Source organism: Neocloeon triangulifer, unplaced genomic scaffold, assembly GCF_031216515.1.
Source record: "Neocloeon triangulifer isolate White Clay Creek 2 clone unplaced genomic scaffold, ASM3121651v1 ptg000005l, whole genome shotgun sequence".
Lineage (NCBI taxonomy): Eukaryota > Metazoa > Arthropoda > Insecta > Ephemeroptera > Baetidae > Neocloeon > Neocloeon triangulifer.
In genome coordinates, this window is record NW_026775548.1 from 1,794,593 (window position 1) to 1,819,682 (window position 25,090).

At 36.5% G+C, this 25,090-nt stretch overlaps 1 protein-coding gene across 5 annotated transcripts in view; it reads left to right on the forward strand.

Annotated features, from left to right (window-relative positions):
* The window catches only part of LOC132193768 (tachykinin-like peptides receptor 99D), a 71,741-nt gene that overhangs the window by 45,225 nt on the left and 1,426 nt on the right, over positions 1-25,090 (forward strand). For all 5 annotated transcript variants that reach the window (XM_059614643.1, XM_059614642.1, XM_059614639.1 and 2 more), the window contains 5 exons: positions 18,553-18,768; positions 20,727-20,877; positions 22,943-23,139; positions 24,071-24,222; positions 24,838-25,062. In XM_059614643.1, coding sequence (XP_059470626.1) covers positions 18,553-18,768; positions 20,727-20,877; positions 22,943-23,139; positions 24,071-24,222; positions 24,838-25,001 — 880 coding nt within the window. In that variant the 3' untranslated portion in view covers positions 25,002-25,062. The remainder of the gene's footprint in view (positions 1-18,552; positions 18,769-20,726; positions 20,878-22,942; positions 23,140-24,070; positions 24,223-24,837; positions 25,063-25,090) is intronic.

Consider the following 25,090-nt stretch of genomic DNA (forward strand, 5'->3'; position numbering starts at 1 on the left):
ATAATAATAAAGCCACTGACTGTTTGATCGCCCTCAATGCACCAATAAAAAAAAATAGCTTTCATGTTGAAACGGCCCGAACAGTGTTTTGTTTATAAAAGAAAAAAAATTTCAAAAAATTGATTTGTAAAACTTTAAGCGAGATAAAAAAAATGAATGAAAAAACATTTAAATTCCAATGGAATTATAATGTTTGGAAAAGCAGTAAAATTCAAATATTAAAATGATTGAAAATCTTGTAAAGGACCAGATTTGACAAGCATCAGCAATAAAAAAGCACTAATTTGACAATATCATAAGCTCCTCCTTAAAATGTTGATTTTAACTTTTATTTTGTGCTCTTTAAATTGAAAAAAAAATTTGAATTTTGAATAAAATTCTTATTTAAAGCGTGTTTTAGTTCTGTTTAGTTTCATCAATTTCAGATTCTAAAATAAACATGCAATCTCTTCATTGTTTTTGATATTTTTACAACACATTTTATGGGCTCTATTGATTTTTCCTCTGTTTTATCCTCCCATTCAATCACCACTTTTGCGTGAAATGAAAGAATCCATTCAGTTCATTACTCTACTCGCCATCAAAGGACGCGAAAAAAAGTCATAAAAAGAGTCGGTTTACACAATATTATTTTTATCTCCCTTGGAAAATTTTTCTTTTCGCCCTAGATATAGGTGTGTGTGCACCGCTCTCTATTGTTTTGAATTAATTCCACCTTTCCGCCGAGGGAACACGACGTAATCCAATTTAGCGGAGGCGCACACGAGGATGGATACATCACATGCATGTAACCCATAAATAAAGGAGCGTCTCTCTCTCATTCGATAATGAATTTAGCGGAGAATTTCAACAGCTGCTCTTCAGCGAGGCGATTAAACCCGGCAAGGGCCTCCCATAAAGTGACTTTTGATGTCTCTCTCCATGCATGGTACGATCGTTTTTTGTTTTCTCCTTTTTTGTTTTACGAGCAATTTTTGCGCAAACAAGTTATGATGCTTTTATGAGGCAGAGCTGTCAATATTTCGCCAGACGCGCAGGCAGGGTCATTGAAACCGCTCTCGGCAAAAAGCACCTTTCAAAATCACATTCGAGCCGTGCTTCGTGGCCACTAATGCATTAAAGAAGATGGACCGCCCCACATCTCAGGCCAGCTGCATCCCTGCGAATTTTACAACAAGAAGTGTAGCCAGAAGATTCATCTCACCCAAGAAAACACTCGCTCTTCATTTTCTTTTGTTTGCCCTCGCTCGATCTTGGCGGAGAAAAAAGGAAAGGGAAATCAACAAGTCAAGTCAAACAAAAATTTCATGCCAAACTTTCCTTTTGAAATGGAGCGAGAAACGTTTGCCATTTTGTCGCTTGAAGAATATATGAAAAACCAATTAATTTAAAATTAAAAAAGACAATAATACATTAAAATTCATGTCCTACGAAATTGAAACTATTTAAAAAAAAATTGTTACAATTTTCTATTAGGAATTTAGTTTAAATTCATCAATCAATACCATAACTCTTGACAAAATTTTCAATTTTTGGAAATTATATAATTTTTTTCTTTAAGTATAAAATTGCTAAATTTTGCTGACAATGTATTTATATGAAATCACCAACTCGGCCACTTTTTACATTCACTTTTGATTTTAAGCGTGCCCAACTCTTTCCTCTCATTAGAGCGTCACGAACCGTCCTGAGTGCATTATTTCTTTTCAGGCCGGGCTCATTGTCGGACGCCCCGTCGCTTATTCCATTAATTTTGTTTATTCAGGCCGTGTTTGCGGGCACGTGCATTATTTTACACGACACACCACAACGGCGGCGGCAAAAAAGCAAACAAATGCGATTCATTCTGGTCAGAGGAATCCTTGAATAATTAAAGCAGAACCGCACAAATTCACTCAAGAAGAAGAAGCAAAGACAAACCTGGAAAAAAGAAGGAGGTGTGATTTATATTTGCAGAGAAGGAAAAGCGTCGCGGCGACAAAACACAAAACGTCAGGAACGTTTTATCTGTAAACAAAAGCAGATGAGCTTCTGCTGCGCGTCTGAACCTTCCTTTCTTCCCTCCACACACATAAATCAAAGTTAATGGAAAGATGAATCTCGTGTTGATGAAATTTACTTTAATTAAAAATTTTGTCCTGCTTAAATTTATATTAAAGTGGAAATTCAAGCTTTTATTAAAAACTCTCAATCTTCGAGTAAAATTTCAAATTTTGTTGGTTGAAAAAATGACCTGAATTTTTAAGATAATTAAAAAAATGAAAATAAAATTAGTATTCATTCTTTGAAAAGAGCTTCCTTGTTGATATGGTCAACAATATATACAAATTTTTCGATTATTTTGGAAGATAATTTGTAATTGTTGTACACTCTGGAGTTAATAATTGATAATTTGAAAAATTAAACAATCCATTAAATAAAAATTTTATATCTTTCTTAAATCTTGTTAAAACTATTTTGATCCATTAAAAACATGTAAATGAGCAGCAGATTTTTTACTTTTGAGAATCAGCTGTAAAAAATGGCCAAATTTTAGTCAATCCGTCTAAAAGGGCAGGCAAGACCAAATTTTGAGCAAAAGTTTCAACAAAATATACTTTTCTTACAAATCAAATATAATTCAAAACTTCAAAGGGACAAAGACCTACCTTGGTTCAAAAAATCGTCTTTGACAACTGGAATGTGGGAAATGCACGAGCAGGAAATATGTAAATGTGCGGCAAAGAGACTATTCAAAGAAAGTCCTCTTGTCACAGACGAAGAAATGACTCTGCTCCATTGTTGGAATGAAAAAGCGGGCAGATCCATCTTAAAATGGAGTACACGTATGTTCTACGGGCGCAATTTAGCATGGGAAATTTTTATCGCCGCCATACAAAAAGCGCCTGCTGAATAATGCTATATCCTCTTAACATATATCTTGGTGCACGGTAATCGCAAATACGTCGAGCGGAGGAGGATAAACGGTGCAGTGTTGGATTCCCCGAAGCGCAATCATATCCAGTTGAGGGAAATTGATTTCAAAAGGAAATCGCGAGAGGCGTGACAGAAATTCAATTTCGCCGGTGTTTGAGGCAGCGCCGCTTTTGTTTAGCGAATTCGTCTCTTGAGAAAAGAGGAAGAGGTTTTGTTGTTTGCAACTTTACAGCAGCAAAAAAAAGGGAGCCGAAAAGTTATTTTGATCATGAAATGAAAAGCAACCCAACAAACAAAAATTATTCTGACGAGTATAAAAAATTTCGAAATAAAGTGAATAATAAACTAAGGAATGCAGAAATTAATTTTAACTTGAAAGTTTTTAATAATTGTCAGGGTAATATAAGGTTAACTTGGCAAAATTTAAATCGTTTGTTGGGTCGCGCAACGCCTTCAATAGACACCACAATAACACGATATATGTCAAAAAAATTCTCTCTGCCTCAAATTTTGAACGGCTTTGGTAAACAATTCGCTGACGCGCCGATAATGAGTACACATATTTGTAATTTTGAAGCGGTCAGGTCCGCGGAGCAGCGCCCGATGGCGATGCAAAGCATGCGCCTGCCGCGCGCCACACACACACAAGTCGCCGCGATTATCGAGAGTCTCAATAAAAACAAAGGCCCGGGAGCGGACGGTGTCTCTGTGCGCGACGTACAGAGTGCCGGAGGCACTCTCGCCAATGTAATTTGCTCAGTGATTAACGGCTCAATAGATACATCTTCTTATCCAAACTGCTTAAAAACAGCTGTTATTCGCCCGATTTATAAAAATTCAGACCATAAAAAATTTGAAAATTATCGCCCCATTTCAATATTGACCGTGTTTGATAAAATTTTTGAACGTTACATCGAAATTCATTTATCAAAATATTTGAAAGAATTTAAAATTATTGAAGAGAGACAGTTTGCCTTTCAGAAAGGAAAGTCTAGTAACGAGCTGTTTGGGAATTTTGCGAATTATATTAATAAAAACTTGGGCGAAAATAAACATGTTACGGCTATCTTCATCGATCTTAAAAAGGCATTTGATGTACTTCTGTACAAAAAATTAGCAGAAAAATTGAAACAAATTGGTATTGATGGCCCTTTCCTGCAGCTCCTTATCAGCTTCCTATCTGAACGTATATTTTTTGTTCGAGTAAATAATGAAAATAGTGAGAACTTTGATGTCAATTCTGGTGTTCCTCAAGGCTCAATTCTGGGCCCAATTTTGTTCCTATTGTTTATTAATGATCTCGTCCCGCTATTGAAAAGATGTGTAATTTTTGTTTTTGCTGACGACATAGTTATTTTATTTGCCCATGAAAATTTTGCTATTTGTCATGATGTGATTCAATCTGAGTTTAATATTATAACTGAATGGTGTCATGATAATGGTTTGATGATAAATGAGAAAAAAACTGTTAGCTTGCACTTTTGCAGCCCAAATATTAGACTTGAGAACAAATTAAAAATTACTTGCCACGAGTACACATGTTTGCATAATTTTTCGATCGGCTGTAAATGTGGAGCTTTAACGCAAGTTGAAAAAACTAAATATCTTGGTCTGCACCTGGACCAAGATTTTTCGTGGAAATACCATCTGCAACACATTTCCAGCAAGTTGAGAAATATTATTCGAGAGTTCAATTTTATAAAAGCGCACCTCAATCATTCTACACGCAGAGTTATGTATTTCTCACTCGCACACTCGTATCTGAACTATGGAATTCCCGCATGGGGTTCCGCCAATTTAACTTCTCTGCGACAGTTACAAGAACGAGTTTTGTATAAAATGTGCACTCGCAAGCAAAAACAATCGATTGAAAACTTGTTTAAATTTTGGAACATATTGCCAGTTGATAAAATATATGAATTGAATGTACATTGTCTGAAATATTTTGACGAGAACCGTGGCGTGCCAAGAATCCACCAGTATGAAACGCGAATGTCTCGACTTGAACCGCTCATTATGCCACCGAGTGTAAATAAATTCACCGATCGCACATTTGAATATATCTATCCGAGATTGTGGAATGTTTTGCCACAAAATCTAAAAAATCTGCGCTCTAAAAATGATGTCAAATTTCAAATTAAAAAATTGTTTCTTTCGCTGTTGTAATTTATTCATAAAATATTATTTTTGTAAAAACTCGCATGTAAAAATATGTGAATAGAGCTGAAGTGCTTGGCTTTCAGCCTTGCGCTTTAGTCGCATAAGCACCGGCCGATAACTCCGATTGGAGTTGGCCGGACTTGTAATTTTCTTTTCAAATAAATATACTTTATTAAAAAAAATCATGATTAATCTAATCATTCAGCGGCTTCCGAAGTTCTCAATTTTTTTTAGAAAAATGTTGAAAACCGTAAATCGATATATTGCAGACAACATTGCAGATTTAAAAAAAAAAAATGGAGTAAAATTAAGCTTTATTTTTTTTTAATTTAAAAAAAACTTATTATTATTAAAAAGCTTTTCATAAAAATTCAATTTCTTAGAAAAAATTGCAAATAATATTATTTTTTCCTTATATTCCCGTCCTTTTCTATTGTGCTTGCTGTCAAAAACATCAAAACTGTTTTCCACGCTCTGGCTCAATCACCGCCCATTCTTTGTGAAGTATAATGAAGTGTCAACAAGGTTCACCTCCAGATTGACTCGCTTGTATTGAGGCTCGAAAAAGCAGCTGCAAATCGATTAAAACTTTTTACACTCTTCGCCGAGAAGAAGAAGAAGAGGTGCCGCGTTCCATCAAGAAAAGTTGGCGCACTCGATCATCATCATAATAAACACGGGCCGACATTTATACATTTACTACGGAATGCTTTTTCAGAGTTGACTTTTCCCATTACAAGACAATCAAACATTTTAATCGAATTCTTAAGCACGAGAAAATTTAGAGTAATTTGAAACAAAACCAAGTCAAAGAAACGACTCGAGCATGAAAGTGCGGCGAATTTATCGTAAGAAGCAGACGGCGCGTGCGGGGACATTCAAATCCAAAGGCTGAAGACGAAATTATTATCGCAAAAGCGCAGCACAAAGAGCGGAGGAGTCGCGTCGTTATTCCGAGCGAATTGCCTCCTTTGAATCGACGATTTTTCGTTCCGCGCCAGTTATTGAATTCGTGTATGGATGAATCTTTTTGCAGGATGCCGACAATGAATTGCGTGAAACGTGAAATCGTGACTGAAAAAGAAATGACACGTTTCATTCAAGATGATTTTTAAAGTTGTTTGATATTTTCACCTCGCGCAATTTTTAAGTCTCATCACATTTTTTTAATTTAGGAATTTGCATTTACAGATTGCACATCATTCAGTGGAATTTTGACTTCAATTCATTTTTTTAATTAAATTCCAAAATCATGCTTCATAAAATAAAATTTTAATTTTTCTAATAGAAAGAAGTAATCCAATCAGAAAATTTCAAACGCTAAATACGATGTTTATGTGACGATCAAAATATTATCAATTTGTTTTTAGAGATCGATCTTTTTAGAGATATTTCATAAAATATCTATATTTTATGAAATAGAACAGTTTTAATCTTTCAACAATTATTTCCAAATTTATAAATTGATTAAATTTTTGTACACTATTTTTTTAAATATATAACTTTAATTTTTGTCACGCAAACCTATCCTCCGTTAAAAATACGCGGTTTACTCCAACTTGTCAATGTTTTCATTGAAAGTTGAGTGTAAAAAACTAAAGATAGCCAGCAGAGCCATGAATGAAACATAATCCTGGCGAAAAAGTTCGGCCTCAATAGATCACTAGGGATGATATAAGTAGAGATTAAAAGCCTGCCAGTCATCTAGAGCGTGATGTGATGGATCATTTTTACATAGCGGGCCGGTGTCTTGAGAGCGAAAGTTATCGATTCTCTGGTGCGACAAACAAGATCTTCTCTTTCACCCTCGTCTCGGCGCGTTAATTCGGCAATTACGACGGAAACGCCTGTTTATCCTGCGGAGCGAAAATGTCAAAACTATGATTTATAAAGCATTTTGCACAGTCTGTAGAAAGTCGAGAGTGATTTATCATTCCGCGCGTACCGTTAATTAAAACTCGACTGCCGAGCAAATTTGAATGACGATCCGCAGAGTGAATGCGATCGCGCAGCTCTTTTATAGAAATAATATTCAGCGAGCTTTTAATTAGGCCTTTCAATGTGATTGCGAAGAGCTGCTTTATTCGTTATGAAGTTGCAAATTCAGCGATTGTGATTTATTATTTGCAGAATTACTAATGAGATGAGCTAAAATTGGAATTTTGAGATGTTTAAAATTGAAACTAAATTTAAAAATAAAATAATAAACATTTTATGGACTCAAAATATTTGGTTTGGTAATAATTTTGGCTTAGTTACCCTGGTGAAATTTAGAAGGAACTTTTAAAACACAATTTTTCTAAATTAAATTGGCGAAAATAGGTTTATTCCAACAAATAGGCTCTTTTCCATTTCATTGTAATTAAAAATTATAAATAAACAATCAATGAAGTATTTTTTTATTTATTTTTTTTTTTAGTGCAGAGCTAAACAATGGCAGTAAACATTTCAGTATTTGTCTCTCGAATGCAAAGGAAATTTGATTAAAAGTCTCTTAGAGTATGCGAATGTTCCCTTTTTCTCTCTGCTTCTTGATGAGGGAGGAAATGGAAACGGAAACGATTCGTTAGGGTGGAAAGTTCTCCGACAAAACGCATTTTCCGCCGACAAAACGAAACAAGCTGGAGCGACTACAAAAGACTTCTTTATTTTGCATGTGTTTTTTTCCCTCCCATTCCTGCTCTTTGTTGTGTGGCAGCTTTTCGGTGCAGAAAATATAAAGAGCTAGAGTCGTTTTTAGGCAAGAGTGCCAAGTTGGAAATTGTGGCTGAAAACTCGCTTAAGCATCCTTGCAACCCTTTGCCGCCGCCGGCAGTCGAGGAAAAGTTTCGCATTCTCGAAGAGGGAAAAATTCAGTGGTTGATATAAAAGAGGATCCGCGCACGTGAGAGGCTAATCTCAATTTCCAGGCCGCCGACCCACCTCTTCATTCATATTTAATTTTTAATCTTGCGTCTGTACTTACGACCGAGAATTGCTTTGCTCGCGGATTTCAAAACTTTTCACTCCAGAGACTAATCGCTAAGTTTTCCTGGATCGCCGATCTCTTAAATGGATGTAACGGGAGGGCTTGTTATCGTCCAACGTTCTTTATTTGAACAACGAGAGTTTAGGCGTTAAATAAGATGAATCTTTGTTTAATAAAGACGAGATTAAAGCATGGAAATGAAGAAATCGGACTATCTTCGTTGTAAAAATTGAAATTCATAAACAGATTTCATGTGATTAAATAACTATTAAACAATACAAAACTTTGCATAGAAATGTTCTGCGTATTTATAAACGTTGTTTGAGCGAATACAATTCTCGGCAATTTTAATGATGTCAAGTCCTGGTGTGCGTTTCAATGTAGAAAGTTTCCGCTTGTTGAGCAATTAAGCTGCACCAAGGCGGAATATTAAATGTCAAGTTTGCAGGAATGCTCAATTTCCCAACTTTTTTTAATAATATAACTTTGTGCAAGTATCAAAATATTTACATGCTGCATTTTTTATTATTATAAACAGGATAATTGCGCGGAGATTAAATTTTTCTAAGCCAGAAAGTCGAAATTAACGTTTTTCCACCACTCATGACGATCCAAATTTAGTTTTGTAGCAGGAATTTCAACAAATATATCTCAAGAAGAAAATTGTGTCAATAATTCCAAAAGCAAATATTTCCAACAAAGCATTCCTTAATCAACTCAATGCCTGTGATAAAGCTGGAAATCCATTTACAATCCAATTCCCAGCAGCAGGAAAAGCGCTTTTCCCGCCACAATCAAGAAGCACAAATTGGCTCTGAGAAAAGCGGCAAACCTGAATCATCTTTTGCACAACTCTTCGGATTCTCCCGTGGCAACAGCAGAGGAGCTGGAAATAGTGAAATCAGCATCGCCGAGCAAAAACCTTTTACCAAGCGATGATTGCCGGCGAAAACACACAGGGGACATCTCAATAAATATTTACAGCTGCCGGCGGGAGATCAAGGGAAAATGAAATGGAGGCTTTTATGTGGCTGCACTGCGGCGTGCATCGAGCCCAGGGGCATTTTAAAAGCTCGCCAGGCAAACAGGGACGCAAACAGCGCCCGCCGCAAAATACACAAAAGTGCGAGAGACACGTGATTTAATTTGCGTGATGTATACGGGTTGACAGGCTAAACAGGATTTTTGCTCTTTGCCCTACATATTAGCAAGACCGTCTCGTGTAACATTTTTATCATAATTCAAAATTTCAAATATTTATAAATATGGTTCGGATTCAAACAAATAAGGTGTCAAAATTAAATTCTTCAAAATTTTATTATTACATTATTTACATAAGATAGCAATTTTAAAATCTTGAAGCTGCTGATGATTAATTTTTTATAAATTTAATGATAGAAAATTTTATATCATTGTTTTTGGGGCTTATAATTTTTTAACTTCTGGAATCAAAATCGAAAGGAAGGAAATGATGCTGAAGTTAGCGATCGACCGCGATCGACTCGGGCGGCCGCGATCGACCTCGGGCGGCCGCGATCGACCTCGGGCGGCCGCGATCGACCTCGGGCGGCCGCGATCGACCTCTGGCGGCCGCGATCGACCTCGGGCGGCCGCGATCGACCTCGGGCGGCCGCGATCGACCTCGGGCGGCCGCGATCGACCTCGGGCGGCCGCGATCGACCTCGGGCGGCCGCGATCGACCTCTGGCGGCCGCGATCGACCTCGGGCGGCCGCGATCGACCTCGGGCGGCCGCGATCGACCTCTGGCGGCCGCGATCGACCTCGGGCGGCCGCGATCGACCTCGGTCGGCCGCGATCGACCTCGGGCGGCCGCGATCGACCTCGGGCGGCCGCGATCGACCTCGGGCGGCCGCGATCGACCTCGGGCGGCCGCGATCGACCTCGGGCGGCCGCGATCGACCTCGGTCGGCCGCGATCGACCTCGGGCGGCCGCGATCGACCTCGGGCGGCCGCGATCGACCTCTGGCGGCCGCGATCGACCTCTGGCGGCCGCGATCGACCTCTGGCGGCCGCGATCGACCTCGGGCGGCCGCGATCGACCTCGGTCGGCCGCGATCGACCTCGGGCGGCCGCGATCGACCTCGGGCGGCCGCGATCGACCTCTGGCGGCCGCGATCGACCTCGGGCGGCCGCGATCGACCTCGGTCGGCCGCGATCGACCTCGGGCGGCCGCGATCGACCTCTGGCGGCCGCGATCGACCTCGGGCGGCCGCGATCGACCTCGGGCGGCCGCGATCGACCTCGGGCGGCCGCGATCGACCTCGGGCGGCCGCGATCGACCTCGGTCGGCCGCGATCGACCTCGGGCGGCCGCGATCGATCTCTGGCGGCCGCGATCGACCTCGGGCGGCCGCGATCGACCTCGGGCGGCCGCGATCGACCTCGAGCGGTCTCGAGACCGTTTGACCCAGAGGGGCAGTTGCCCTTAATGGTTTTCAATTTATTAACACGAAAGGTCACCCGAGACCGTTCGATAACACACGTTATTTTTTTTAAAGTTTAAGATAATAAACTTAATAATTAAAATTTAAAAAAATTCTAAACTTTAATTTTAAAATTTTTTCGTGTTGATGAGGATGTGGATAGCGTGATCCACATTCACACATTCATATTAAGCAATTTAATTCAACATAAAATAAGTTTTAATTATGATTTACCTAGCCAATTTTTCTTTAAAACGATATTTTGATTATTTATTCAAAATCTATTTTACTTGATTTGTAGTAAAAAAAAAACATTGCTCTTTGATTTTAGGATCAATCCCTGATATTATTCGCCTACCTTTCCACCTCTTCATTTGTGACAATATTAGGCCTCATCTCTTAATTAAGCGCACGTGATCTCACTCCCTTGTCAAAATTAAACCAGATTATTACGCGGCACGTTTCGAAGCTTGTCCGGCTCCAGCTTTTGTTGGCGCCGCCGACTCACATTTTCTCATTAGTCCGCGCACACGCCACGCTTTACGACCAGATTAATTTAGCCCTTTTTGGGGGGTCAAAGCGAGTGAAACACAAATAGTGCCATTAGTTTTCATCAACGCAGAATTGAGTAGTCCTTGACTTAATCCAAATAAGTTGGCAAATTTCTGGCACAAAATTTAATTTTTAGTCAAAAAATTTTTTTCCAAACTTTTCTGTTTTGAAAATTTTTAAGAATATCTTGAATTTTTAAAGGAATCGTGACGGAAATCTTTATTAACTAGATTTTTTTATATTAATAAAAAGGAATTTTCCGTCTTATCAGACCCGGTGAACTTGTCACGCCAGGGGTGTTTTTTATTCAACTTTGCCGGCCGTGTGTGGAGCAAATTCGACATTAATAAAACGTGTCAAAACAGCGTCTCTCGCATGCACGGAGTACGAATTTTCGCACACGTATCACTTGTCAAGATCTCGCGCTGTAATTTCTCAAGCTGAAAAATTGCCTCGCGGGAAAGTGGTGTAAGCGCCGAGTTACAAACGAGCCTCGCCCCCGCACAGAACGGGCCAAGCGATCCGTGAAACGAGCGCCCCAAAAATATCCCACGCATTTTTTGGGTTCTGCTGGAATAATTTCTGATTTCTCGGAATACTCTCAATATAAACACATGCAAACAAGAGAATTATTTCAGTTTTCAATCTCATAGGCTTACAATTTCCACTCGTGAAATAAAAATTAGCAATCAAAAATAAAAACTTGTGGAAAAATGTAAATAACTGAAAAACCAAATTAAGCCTTTTGTTGCATTGTTTCCTTGTTTCCTGGAATGAATTTAAACGTAATAGGAGAAAATTATGAAAATATTCTCACTGTTTTAAAGTCGCATTTAATATTCGGCCCATTTTGCACAAATAATGCTCGGTTTTCCTTGTTCTGAAAGTGAATTTGTAGCGCGCACAAGTTCGCAGACGTGGCTACCGCACGTTAAAAATTCACACACACACACACTCTCGCCCTCCTTGTCGGCCTGGCAAGACTTCCTTTCGTGTTTGGTTTTGGGATCCACAGCAGAGTATGTAATGGGGAAGCAAAAGACGTGAGGCGAATGCACGGAGGCTGCGGTTGAAAGGAGCCGCGGGTCAAAGGTCAAGATGAGCTCGCGAGGCTCTGCCGATGGAATGCGAGATTTCGCCAACCCTCGTTTACATATTCTTTTGGAAGAATAAGACAGCAAATTTGGTAAAAAAAAAAAAATAAAAAAATGGAAAAAAGTTTACAATTTAAGCCTCTTTTGTGCAAAAAATATCACAATGGTAACAATAATTAAGTAAAAAGTAAATGTAATAAAATAAATTTCTTATCAAAATATTCTCTAATTGTTTCAGGAAAAGCGAAAAATAATATAAAATTCATTCATATTTTAGGATTTTCAGGCTTTTTTCTTAGCCTTGTTTTAATGGTTTTTATTAATGATTTTGGCAGTCAGTTTGTTTGGAAATTTTGAGTGCAGCAGGAAGGAAGATTACAGATTTTATAATGAAAAGCTGATTAGAAGTTCAGGGTAAAAATAATTGATAGTTTTAAAACTTCACAGCCTTTCAATGAAGATATCAAAAGTTCAGAGAAACATATTTTATAAATTTTATTTATTTGTCAATTCCAGCAAATAAATTTCAATCTTGAAACAGACGTGATAATAATAGCATGTTTTTAATTTTCTTTTTTCATTGAAAAAATAAAGTGTATAACCCAAAACAATTTGAAATTAATTAATATTTTGCGCTTGATATTCCCACAAATGCAGAGAGCTGAGCGTGAAGGCGGAATTCCGCACGCGCCAATCAACGGAAAACTTTTAATTGGATCGAGTCCAATTCGCAGATTTCCTCGATTCACGAAAAAGCGGAAATAATTTTGCCTTTCACCAGAGCAAAAAGTTTCGACTAAATGGAAAAAAAAATGCAAACTTGTATATTTGCCTTGAAATTATCGAATATTTAGGGTCTGAACTGGATGTGCCGGCATTGAGATCTGCCCTCCAATTCCCGTCCTTTCCGCCTTGACAGGAAATGCTGACAGGTGCGGAATACATTTTCCAGTGACACATGAGGAAGGTGGAAGACGCGTCAATTCCAATTTGCTTGATACGTACGAGATGCTAACATGGACCGAGGCCCACAAAAATAAAACGTTTCACTTATTATTTCTTTTAAATTTGTAGTTAAAGTCACAATTAAAATTAAAAACTGTTGCTTAGAGTCTCAATTTATATAAATAAAATTAATTTTTTTATTAGTTTTTGGTCAATCAAGGTAAATTTTAAATGCAATTAATAAAATAAATAATCTCTGAAATGCTAAATATGTGATATTTTATTGTTTAGAACAATAAATTTAAGCTTTTAGCCTCATAATATTATATTTTCTAGACCAAATCCTCTTCGGCTCTGCGTTTAATTATCTAAAATAGAATTTTTTTTTAAAAAATTCTAAGTTTTACTCACAAAATTCTTGATTATTTTAGAAAATAACAATTAAATTGAAAAATTTCAAGTTTTTTTTTAATTTTTTTAATTATATTGAACCTATTAAAATAATTATTATTCCATTACAAATTTGATAATCGACTTGAATAATTTAAATCTTCTATATTTAGAAATGTTTATCTTTTGAAAATTAGTTTCGTTTCTGGTGGTCGTGGCGAATCGTGGGTGTAAATTATACACGGAAACCGCATTAAACACCCACACCATTGGCCGCCAAAGTTGGTCTCTCTCGTGTACACGCTCTTGAGAGAGCAAATAATTTACGCCGGTGTCGAGGTGCGCTTGCCTTTTGGCCCGACCGTGGAGATAATTACTGGCCATGAATCAGCCCCGCCGCCGTGTCTCCACCCCGCACTTGTTCAACACACACTCACTGGAGCGGTCGACCCTTGAAATTAAAGCTCAGAGAGAGCAACACTCTGCACCTAAGAGGTGGACGTCTGCAAAATAATAAAAAAAGAACGTTGAAAATACAGAGGTGCAAAATTTTAATTGGACGAGCACGTGGATTAATTGAAAATGGAGCTTCCAAAGAACAAAATTTAGGTTTTTGTTGTGAATTTTTTTCCATTAGTATTCACATTTATTTATTCTCCATTCTTTAATGCTGCAACTTCTTTTTTTCCAATTTAAGATTTTATATTGACAGAAGAATAAATAATGTTAATAAAAACAACTGATTTTCCAATTCCAAAAGCCAAATAAATTTCCGGAGAGAAATGTTTGATGCTTCATTTGATACATAGAGATGGTGGAAATAAATTTTTTATCAAGATCGGAGCTTTCAGATCAGTTTGCATAAATAAAAAAATATTTCTCTTCTTTTCCAATCATTTTGTAGTTTTTATTTCCAGCTTTTTTCAAATTTATAATTATTAAATTTTTATCAATTGCTTGTATTATTTTGTTAAAAATGTGTTGGTTTCGTTTGTTTCCTTCACTTTTGGGTGGTTTCCATTGACAAACTTCAACTCGCAATCTCCGTACAGCATCGAACCCTACGTTGAAATGAATATCCTTCTGGACAATAAGTGTATGTTTGCCAGCACTCTTGCCTCGCTTTAACACCGTCTGCAGCTTTCAAGCATTTCAAATTGTTTTCATCGCGACGTGGTAGTGTCAGGGATAAATTTATTTCTGTAAAAAATGTGCACAGTTAGTTTTATCAATGCCAAATTAAATTAAATTCTTAATACAGCAATTATTGAAATGGCACATTTTGAATCTTATAGATTCAAACTTTAAGAATGCGAACATTTTGATCGCCATTTCAATTACTCATATGAAGAATAAAGTTTCAGTGTTGAAAAAGAACAAAAGTTCTTTCCCAGCATTTATATTTTGATTTTCAAATTTTATGATTAAACAAAGATTTTTACCAAATAAATTTTCTTGTTTTTTTATCCCCTAAAAGCTTATTTTCAGATTTCCTCTCTTCAATTATATTGTAGTTTTTATTCTTTTTATTTATAATTTTTGGGAATATTTTACGATATTTTTATGACGTGGGAACATAAACTTTATTTCCAACAGATTTTTAACCAAAAACAATTATTGCTGGTGATTTATGAAACAGATTTCAAGAATCAAAATAAATTTTGTAAACACGTGTATTAAGAATTCGAAAATAAAGTTCCGATCCAAATTAAAGCCCAAATTTTTTAAGAATCATATGCATGTAATGTAATTAATGTAAAGTAATTTTGAACAATTTAAAACTCACTTTCAGGTCGAGCGTCGATGAAAGACAAAAAGGCAAGCAGAATTGCCACTGCGATCAATTTTTTCCAAATATTGCACATGATGAAAGTTGCCTTAATACAATTTTCAAACGCAGAGCTGCTGACCAACTGGCCGTGCTTTGGGCGGAAGACAACTATTTATAATTGAAGTGCCAACCTCAAAGTACGACTAATAATGCACGTTTGCTGTGGTCACACCACAGCAAATTGACGTCGTCAGGACGTCGATAATAATTTCCACTTTTTTTTAGTATGAAAAAAAGATTTTTTCATTAGAATAATTTAAATTTAGATCGTATTCATTTTGAGAGAGTCTTCCTGTTCAAATTGAGTTCAAATCTAGTTAGTCATAGTCATTTTTAGGTTTATTTCCATACAAAGAATATAAATAAATAAAATATTACGTTTTTTTTCTATTACAAATGAATGGGATTTTTTTTATTTTTCAAAATTATGCATAACCAATTTTACATTGAAATAAAAGCAATTTTTGTTCCACAAATAATTAAAATATTTTGAATATAAAAATAATTGGTTTTCGTTTTGGCTGAATTTGACATTTCGTAGCCCGACCAAAAAAAGTGTAATAAATCACAGATTCCGAGCCGAAGTGGGAACTATAACTTGTGCCAAATTCCAGACCTGTTTTCCTCCGTCACTCGCGCATGCATAATCAAAACGCGCCTCTGGCTATGCAGCTAATTGGCATTCAAAAGCAAATGAGGCGCGAATTAATTAACGGCCTGATTTCCGGCTGCGGAATTTGTGTGCCAGCTTCGTATGCAAATTCGACAGCAGCTCGGGGGGCTAATGTCGCGGAAACATTTTACCCGGCGCGTTTGGAAAAAATAATAAGAAAGGCAGCGGCGAGAATATCCGACCGACAGTGTGATGAATAAGGGAGGCAAGGTGTGTAAAAACATTCATTCAACTGCAAGCGAGGGAATGAGAGATGCTTTCGTAATAGGAGCGGCACTTTTGTGTTGAAAAAATTTTGCAGAATTAAAAAAAATTAAAAAATATAATTTAAAGAAAATTTAAATTTAATTAAATTTATTAAAAAATATCATAAATATTAAATATTTTGCCATAGAATTGGTAAGATGTGCATTAACAATTAGTTGATTTATGTGCGGTGAGTAATTTATTTACCTCTTGAACCAAATGTTATTTAAATTTGTTAAAATAAGTCGAAAATCACCGGGAAATATAATTTTACAGATAAATTATTCCAATTTAAATTTTAATAAACCCATTTTTCAAGAATATTGTGATTTTATTATTTTAATTATTTACTTTAAATCAATACAACAATTTTTGTCCGATTTCTTGCATTATTTTTGGCACTGGGATGGCGACCCTTGATATTCCACCAGCTTTTTGCCTGGGCGCGTTTTATGAATTGCAGAGGAAGAATTCTTTCCGCGCCGCCTGCTGCCGAAGCGGCTGCGATTTAGGGGACGCATAAATTTAATTATCTGCGTTGAAAAGGACTTGATGCGCGACGCCGTTTCCTCAACAATGAACTGCAGAGAAAACAAAAACCGAGCCACGGCTTGTTTGTTTGTTTGTTGGCCGGCGAAAAATATGGATTAACTCGTTTTGTTTTCCGACGCGAGATGTAAAATTCAGAGCTTGAAAGCAAAGGGAAATAATCTCATTTTGCTTTCCAGCTCTTCTCTGAAACTATAGAAAAAGATTAAGACGCCTTTTGTAAAAAGTTTATTTAAAATTCTGTTTTTCTCAATTTGCTTCATTGTCGGAAATCAAATTTTCTGAAAAATAATAATTTAGAGATTTTTTTCGGCAAGAAGATTTCTTTTTGAAACCAGTGAATAAAATCCTCAAAATTTTTATAAATTCAACCTTTCAAATCAGAACCCTATATTCGTTTATGCGGCAATAAAGATTTCAATTTTTTTTTTCAGATATATCTTTTTAAATTTTTGAGGCAGTTTTGGTTTTACGCATGGATTTTACAACCTCGCCAAGAAACGAATTTCGAAGCTATAAAAAGTCCAACCTCATAAAACGTGCCATCAAACTGGACGTCTGGGGAAATAGAGATGTGAGTTTTTTTTACAACTCGTATAACTCTGCAATCATAAAAAATTTAAAATGTTAAGAAATGAAGCTATGATATCTAGCAATTCTCGTCAACTAAAAATTGGCCAGATTTTTATTATTATTGCTTTAAATATCATTTGAAACATTAATTTCTATTGAGAATCATGTTTTGATTCATCGTGAGAAATAAATATTTCAAAATTCACATTGATTCCCGAGAGTTTTTTTTGATAATTTTGTGTTTCAAATCTGCACCGCCAAAATAAAACTTGATTTCACCAAAAATCCCATTTAATGACCAAAAAAATTATAAATTTTGGATAAAGGCAAATTTAAAAAATTAAATATTTGCAAAATTTTCATTTCAACAAGAAATCTCGCTCGTTTTTCTTTGAAATTATTTTACTCTTATGAGAAAAGGCCAAATAAATCCCAAGACATTTTTTCAAGAGGCCAATTTAGAGCCGCTAAAAGAGCAAAACAATGATAGATCTTCCGTTTTCCAGCCCTGCTCTTTGGCCCGCTCATTTTTTCTCTTCGCTTTTTGTGTGGCCGAGAAGGGTGAAGGGTGCGTGTTCACAAGATTCAGTGCTTCCCACCGAGTGGCTCCCCGGAGTGCCGTTGCTCGGCCAAAAGACACCGCTTGCCACTCTGCACTGCCGACTCGGCCACAAATTCCTCATGTTCGCTTTTTGCAGACGGCGCTCGGCCTCTCTAGCCCTTTGTCTGCCTCACCGCAACCTGCACGTGACCTCAAAGAAATTCTTCCGTCTTGAAAAAAAAAATTCTATTCTTTGTTCCATTCACATACGAGAAAATATTTAAAAAAAGTTCTTAGGGATAAAAAAAAAATACAAATTTATTGTTAGTTTCATTAAATTATTTCATCAATTTTAATCACTTACATTAAAACTTGACAATAGGTTATTTTCAGAACAAAAATGCGAAGAAGAATAAAAACTTTTGACAGAATAAAAAGAATAAATATTTCGGTAAATTAGTTCTGGGTTTAGCAAAGAAAAATGAGAAAATTTTGATATGCTTTTAAAAATAATCATGGTTTTAATAAATTTTTACTATGAAAGTCTTAATTTGCAGAATTTGAATTAAATATTATTCAGAAATTAAGCCGATTTTTATTCTATTTCATTAATTAAAATGATTATTTATTATCTTCTTTAGATTAATTTTTCTGCATCTTTTGCTCCTCAGGTACATGGCCATTGTGAATCCGTTGCGACCGCGAATGGGCAAGAGGACGACGCTGTGCATTACGGTGTTGATTTGGCTCATCGGCACGGTCTTGTCGCTGCCCTTTCTCATCGTGTTCACCACCTACGAGATCAGTCTGACCGACGGCAGTACCAGGATTGTGTGCTACGCCGAGTGGCCCGACGGGGAGACCAACAACAGCGTCATCGAATACTGGTAAAATTAATTAAGCCACACAAAAAGTAATATCATCGTCGTACCCGAAAAATATAATTTTATTTCTTGTAATTTTATTCGATTTATTTTTTCTAATTAAATACGCAAGTTTTTTAACAAGTAAACGTGATTTGGAATGCAATTGAAGCTAAGAAAAGATGTGAAAAAGACCATCCCAGTGGGGATTTGAACCCGTCTTGGTGGCCCCGCAGGTCTGTAGGTACCTTACAGCCTGAGAGTCCCACCGTGCAAGCTCATTACCCACTGGGCTGGCCGGTGCACCAAAGAATGTGACCAAAAAATCGGCTTATCTACGGTGACAGGCCCAACAAGGTTCGCGCATCACAACAATGAAAAACATTACTTTGATTGTCGTTTGAGCAACAATCACAATTTTGCCGTATTCGTTGAGATCCTTTTTTGCGAATTTAGAAATTCTTTTCGGCGGCTATTTAAATTATTAAATTCCGGCAAATCACTTTACATATAATTTGCAGGTTTTGTAAAGAAAATACAGTTAAATTAAAACAATAATAGTTAAAAAAAATGCAAACAATATCGAGCCCTTGAAGCTTTCCTTTGAACAATCGCATCCGAGTTAAACCAGATAAAATTTGTTCGAATCGGCTTTTGTCAAAATGAAGAGCTCTCGGATGGATGAAATGTGCGTGTCTCGTCGTCTCTATTTGCTTTGCCCGCTTTTACTGCATATTATTGTTTGCCTTGAAAGCGGCCCGCAGAGACAAATCGCTTTGGCGCGGCTGAAAGAGTGCGGTTTGCGTTGGCTGTTGATCAAGGGCTGGTTTTGCCTCTGCTCTGTGTCGGTCGAGTTGCTCTCTGGTCGGTCTTTCTCTCTTGTTGCCTTTTGTGCAAGAGCGGTTGACCAATCGAATCCACCCCCACATATCATATAGGAAACCAAGTCAACATGTCTGATGGATTCGACAGTCGGTCGCTGACCGAAGCACTCAGGCGGACACAAAGAAGTGAAAGAATAATTAATACGGACAATTTTATTACAAATAATAAATTTGGTATTTCCCTGCTTGTGTTTATCTAAAGTCGGTGTAATTTTAATTAAATATGAAGTATTGTTTGTTTGGCCAATAAAATTTTAAATATAATTATTTCATATTTCCTATCAAACAAATAATGTTTATCAATTTTATTTCACCAGAGGCAAAAATTCATCAGGCATAAATTGAATATTATAAATTTGATCGGTTACAAGAGAGAGAATTGCATCTAAAAATACAATGACAGAACAAACAAAATATAGTCCTGAAAAATATTCATTTTTGAGCTACATCAAGAATATAATATAATATGCGTCAGAGTATTTAAATTTGATGAAAGGTATAAAATAGAAAATTTGAAATGCAAATCGAACTTGTAATTATTATAATTTATCAAAATACTGTGTTTTATTGCTGTTTAAAGACGCATTATTTGCAAGTTTTAATCTAGTATTTAAACAATAGGAGATTTTTTGCAATTCTTGTAAAACAATTGGAAATTTTAACCCCCATTTTTTTAGTTGATTTGACCGACAATGTCAATAAAGAGTGCTTAAAAGCAGGAAAAAATTTGAAATTAAAATACCAGATAAATTATTGTATAGCAAAATTATTTGTTGATCATAATAAATTTGGAATTTAAAACAAATTTTAAAAGCAAAAAATGTGTTTCATAGTATATTGAGTAAAAATCTATCAAGATTTTTTGATCTAAATTTAAAATACATGAAATTCTTTGCTCTTGACAATTATTTTCTTGAAAACTTCAAAAATGTGAAATCATTAAAAATGTAAATTTTCAATTCCATAAATAATTATTCAACTCGCAAAAAGGGCTTTGGCGATTGAGGTGGGTTGACAAGAGGATAAAAGCGATTTCGTGTTTAAATGTCAATATATATTTATTTTGTCGATCGAGTGAATGAATGATTTGTGTCGCAGGTACAACGTGTTCTTCATGTTCGTGACGTACGTGGTGCCGATCGTGGTGATGACAATCACGTACGCCCGCGTGGGTGTCGAGTTGTGGGGCAGCCAGAGCATCGGCGAGTGCACGCAGCGCCAGATGGAGAACATCAAGTCCAAACGCAGGGTGAGTGAAAATTTTACCGAATCGGGCTTTGTAAAAAAATTCCCAATAATGGCGGTCCCTGCCGCTTTGATGTTTTGTCGTCAAAGGGTTTCATTTCTATAGACTCTGATTGTTTTCCGTTAATCATTTCATATAAGAGCCTCTTTCCCGAAACAAAATAATGTGCAATCGGCGAAATTGGCCAAAATTCCGATGATTGGAAAGCGGTGTAATTAATTTCTGAAGTCTTATGAAAGCACTTTGGTGCCGAAATACTAATTAATTTTGATCTAAACCAGATTACTACAGAAATTATTCAATAATTGACGAAAAATTTATTAGAAATATTTAGAATGTCAAAATAGTAGCAATGATTTTTGTAAATAATAGGAAAAGTGTGCATAATTCAATTTTAAAAAAACACGTTGAGTTTAGCTTCACTTGAAGTTAATTAAAAAGCTTGTGTACAGCTTAAAAACAATTAGTTCCATTGTTGGATTTACGCAGAAGAGCAGAAAATTTTGCATTCTTTAATCCGGAACATTTTCACGCTGTCCTGCTTCTTCCGAAAGCGGCTCAACCAAAGCGGCTTTTCTCTTCAGCGTAGAAAAAAAATAAATGCCAGCACAGCGACGAGCGCGCTTTAGCACCTAAAGCAAGATGTTATAAAACGATTCCGCAAGTTTTCTCCTTAACGTCACGTCAGACTTCAGACAAGCAAGTATTTATCTTTTGGCAATGAAAAAATTGCCAAGGAATTACATCAAACTTTGGCTGCTGCGTCAAAAGTTGATATCAACAAGCTTCAGGAAAAATAACTTTATACATCAATCCTGTCTAATAAATTTAAGCGATTAAAAAGTTACGTTTGAAAATGAATCACAAAAATCACATAAAAACTTAAATATTTGAAAAATATAATTTTAGACAGACTTTTTTGCATAAATATTATAAAAATTATAATTTTTTGAATGTTTAAGATAGCAATTGCTTGATAATATACCAATAAAGAAACTTGGCAGCTAAAAACTAAGCCAAAATCAAATAAAAATTGAGGAATTGTAAATGATTGGCTTCTAATTAAAATAATTTTCGCTCCGGAAAAGAAAAATCGTGACAATTTTCAACAAAGATCCACTCGAATCTTATTATCAAATATTACCTAAAAATTATTAAACAAATATTAATAAAGAGAAAATCATTAAGTAGCGTAAATTTTACATAGAGTTGAATTCCTTTGAGCTGCTAACAATTATAACATTGTTTCCATTATTTCCCTGCCAATGAAGCTGTCACGACGCCTGCGAGCTTCGTTCGCCGCAACCCGCAAGACCCGTTTGTACCGCGGGTTGTCAGCCACACACTCTCTCTCACTTTATATTTTAGCGAGTGTTTCGCCCGCGACTCGTGTTTTGCGCCGTCGGCACTGTCGACGGGCAAGAAGTGGAAAATAACGCCTCGAATCGCAAGCCAAGCATAAATACATAAACAGGGTTTAATTAACCTTGCTTTCAAGTCTTGGCCTGTTTGCTCGGCGGAGTGTGAGACATTTTGCGGAAAAAGAGAGTCGCAGTTGCCAAAGATTTGAGGCGACGTGCGTGTTCGAGCATCTCATTAACGACGAAAGCGGATTAAAATTATTTTCGTGGAAATTCTGGGAAATTTTCACTTTGGAAAAAATGAGAAATAACCCAAAAGTATTTTTTTTTTAATTGTGGTTCTTCTCAATAAAATAAATAGGAATCAAGTAAAATATAGAATTATTTAAAGGATTTTTGCTAAATCTGAAATACTTTCTGCCTTGCCTTCTGATTTTCTTTTCACTTTCAAAATTTTTAAATTAATTTCTCTGATGTAATTTTATGACATCTTGTATCAGGAGCATCAAAACAACATTCAACGTGAAATCACATTTTTAGTGATATTCATGTCTGTTTTTTGCGTGTCATTTATAATGTCGGTTCTAGTCGGTGATGAGATTTTATGGCGCTGACAGTTTACAGACCTCATTACGAGTTGCTCTTTTTTGTCAAAGCGCCTGCTGTCGGTCACGCCATCATCTTATAAATTTCAAACGTCGTTGCAGGTGGTGAAGATGATGATGGTGGTGGTTGTGATCTTCGTGGTTTGCTGGCTGCCGTTCCACGCGTACTTCATCGTGACGTCGCATTTGCCTGAAATCACCACCGCGTCCTACATTCAGGAACTCTACCTCGCCATTTACTGGCTCGCCATGTCCAACTCCATGTACAACCCCATCATCTACTGCTGGATGAATTCCAGGTATTTAAAAATAAAGATGGAAAAACATTGCTTGAATAATAATTTTTTTCTTTTTTAAATTAATAAATCTGCTCTTTGAAAAGTTTATCTTATTTTAATTTTAAATGCATTTCATGATTCAATTTTTTTTTCATCAAAAAATTCACAGGGAGCACGTCATTTAAATTATAATTTTAATTTTCCAGATTATCTTCCTCCCTTATATTAAAAATTCGTTTTCGCGCTAAGTTTAACAAAGGACGAAAAGTTTCTCTTCCTTTCACTAAACTCATTTGGATTTTCTCGCAATTTTCGTGCAGCAGAAAATGAAAAAACTAATGAGCCGCAAAACATAATCACTGCTCCTCTTTTGATCCTCTTTTAATTACGCGTGTAATTCTCTCCGAATCTAATTACTACGTTAAAAAAATCTGTCTCTGCGAATTTATCTGTAGCTGTTGGAAGCGCCAGAAATTTGTGCTCCACGCAGAGAGTTTTTTTTTAAAGCAGTGGAACATGGCGGAAGCTGAACAATGGTTCAGTCGAGCTGAATGTGCCGCCGGCTGCTGATTAATTAAAAGCGTTTGTTATCCTCTCGCTCGTCCATATTCAATTCTGCCGGAAGCGCCACATGTCCGACTGACCAGTCGATAGCTCGCTGTTGATGAATTTTGTTTTTAGTGTGGATTGATACATTTTTTTGCTCAAACTTCCGGCTTTAATTTTTTGTATGATAAAATTTTTAAGAGAATTGCGAATCAATGCTTTCTGGGATTGAAAATAATTTAATATTAATTTATTTTATTATTAAAAAATCAATTCATTTTATTTTTCTCCAAAAAGGCAGTAAAATCAACTGTCAGAATTTTTTATTTATTTAATTAAGATTCAAATTAATCGATGATCTTTGTTCATAAATTTTACAATTTTGTAATTTAATTTTGTTTTGTAGGTTTCGGCGCGGATTTAAGCAGTTCTTTTCGTGCTGCCCTTGCATCACGGTGCCCCAGGAGCCCCTGACCCGCCGAGAGGTGGTCACCAGCAGGTACAGCTGCTCAGGATCTCCGGAGATGCAGTGCCGAATTATTCGTAATGGCAAGAAAAGTACGTTTGTGAACCAGTAAAAAATAAATATGTATACAACTTAATTGTTGCCGTTTAAACGCTGTTTGTAAATGAATTTATTTAATTATCTTTCTTAAATTGTGTGTGTTTTTTTATTACTTTTGAAGGGTTGCAATTTTATTTAGGATTTCATACACTTATTTTTTCAGTCTGGTTCATTTATACGAATTTCTGTTTTCTTGATCGAATGATTTCTGTTATTTTTTTTAGCTTGAAAATCTAAATATTGTTTCTTCCTTTAAAAAAGCATAATAAATACATAAATTTAGGCCAATTCAAATAAAAATTTAAAGAAAAAATAACTGCCAATAATATATAAAATAAACTTTGCTTTTTCTCTTTCGTTCACATTTGACTTATTTGCTGACAGCACCAGCCCAGATATTCCACGATCTTAATAAGGAGCAAAAAGTCCATAGTTTTTACCTATCTGGCTTTTGAGGAAAATCAATCAACCTGGTGCAGACGGATGTGTTTGATCTGCAATAAATGCTTTCGAATGACTCTCGTCGGCTGACAGATCATTTATTTATATCGAGCCGGAAATGAGAATTTCTCCGGCAAATAAATCACGGCCGTTTTTGCTATTTACAGATTCGGTGCACATTCCATTGCAAGTGACGGGAGCGGAGGCGGTTGGCGGCGGCGGCGCCTCGTCCTCGGCTCGCGGCCCCCAGTACTACACCTTCAGAGGCGGTGGCCGCGGGGCCAAGTGGAGGGGCAGCCGACGCGACGGTGACCTCGGAGAGCCGTCTTGACAGGGGGCGGACGGGACCGGACGGGGAGGAGGGGGCAGGCAGCAGACCTGGATTTGAACAGGTACAAATAAAAAGTCTCGCAATAAATT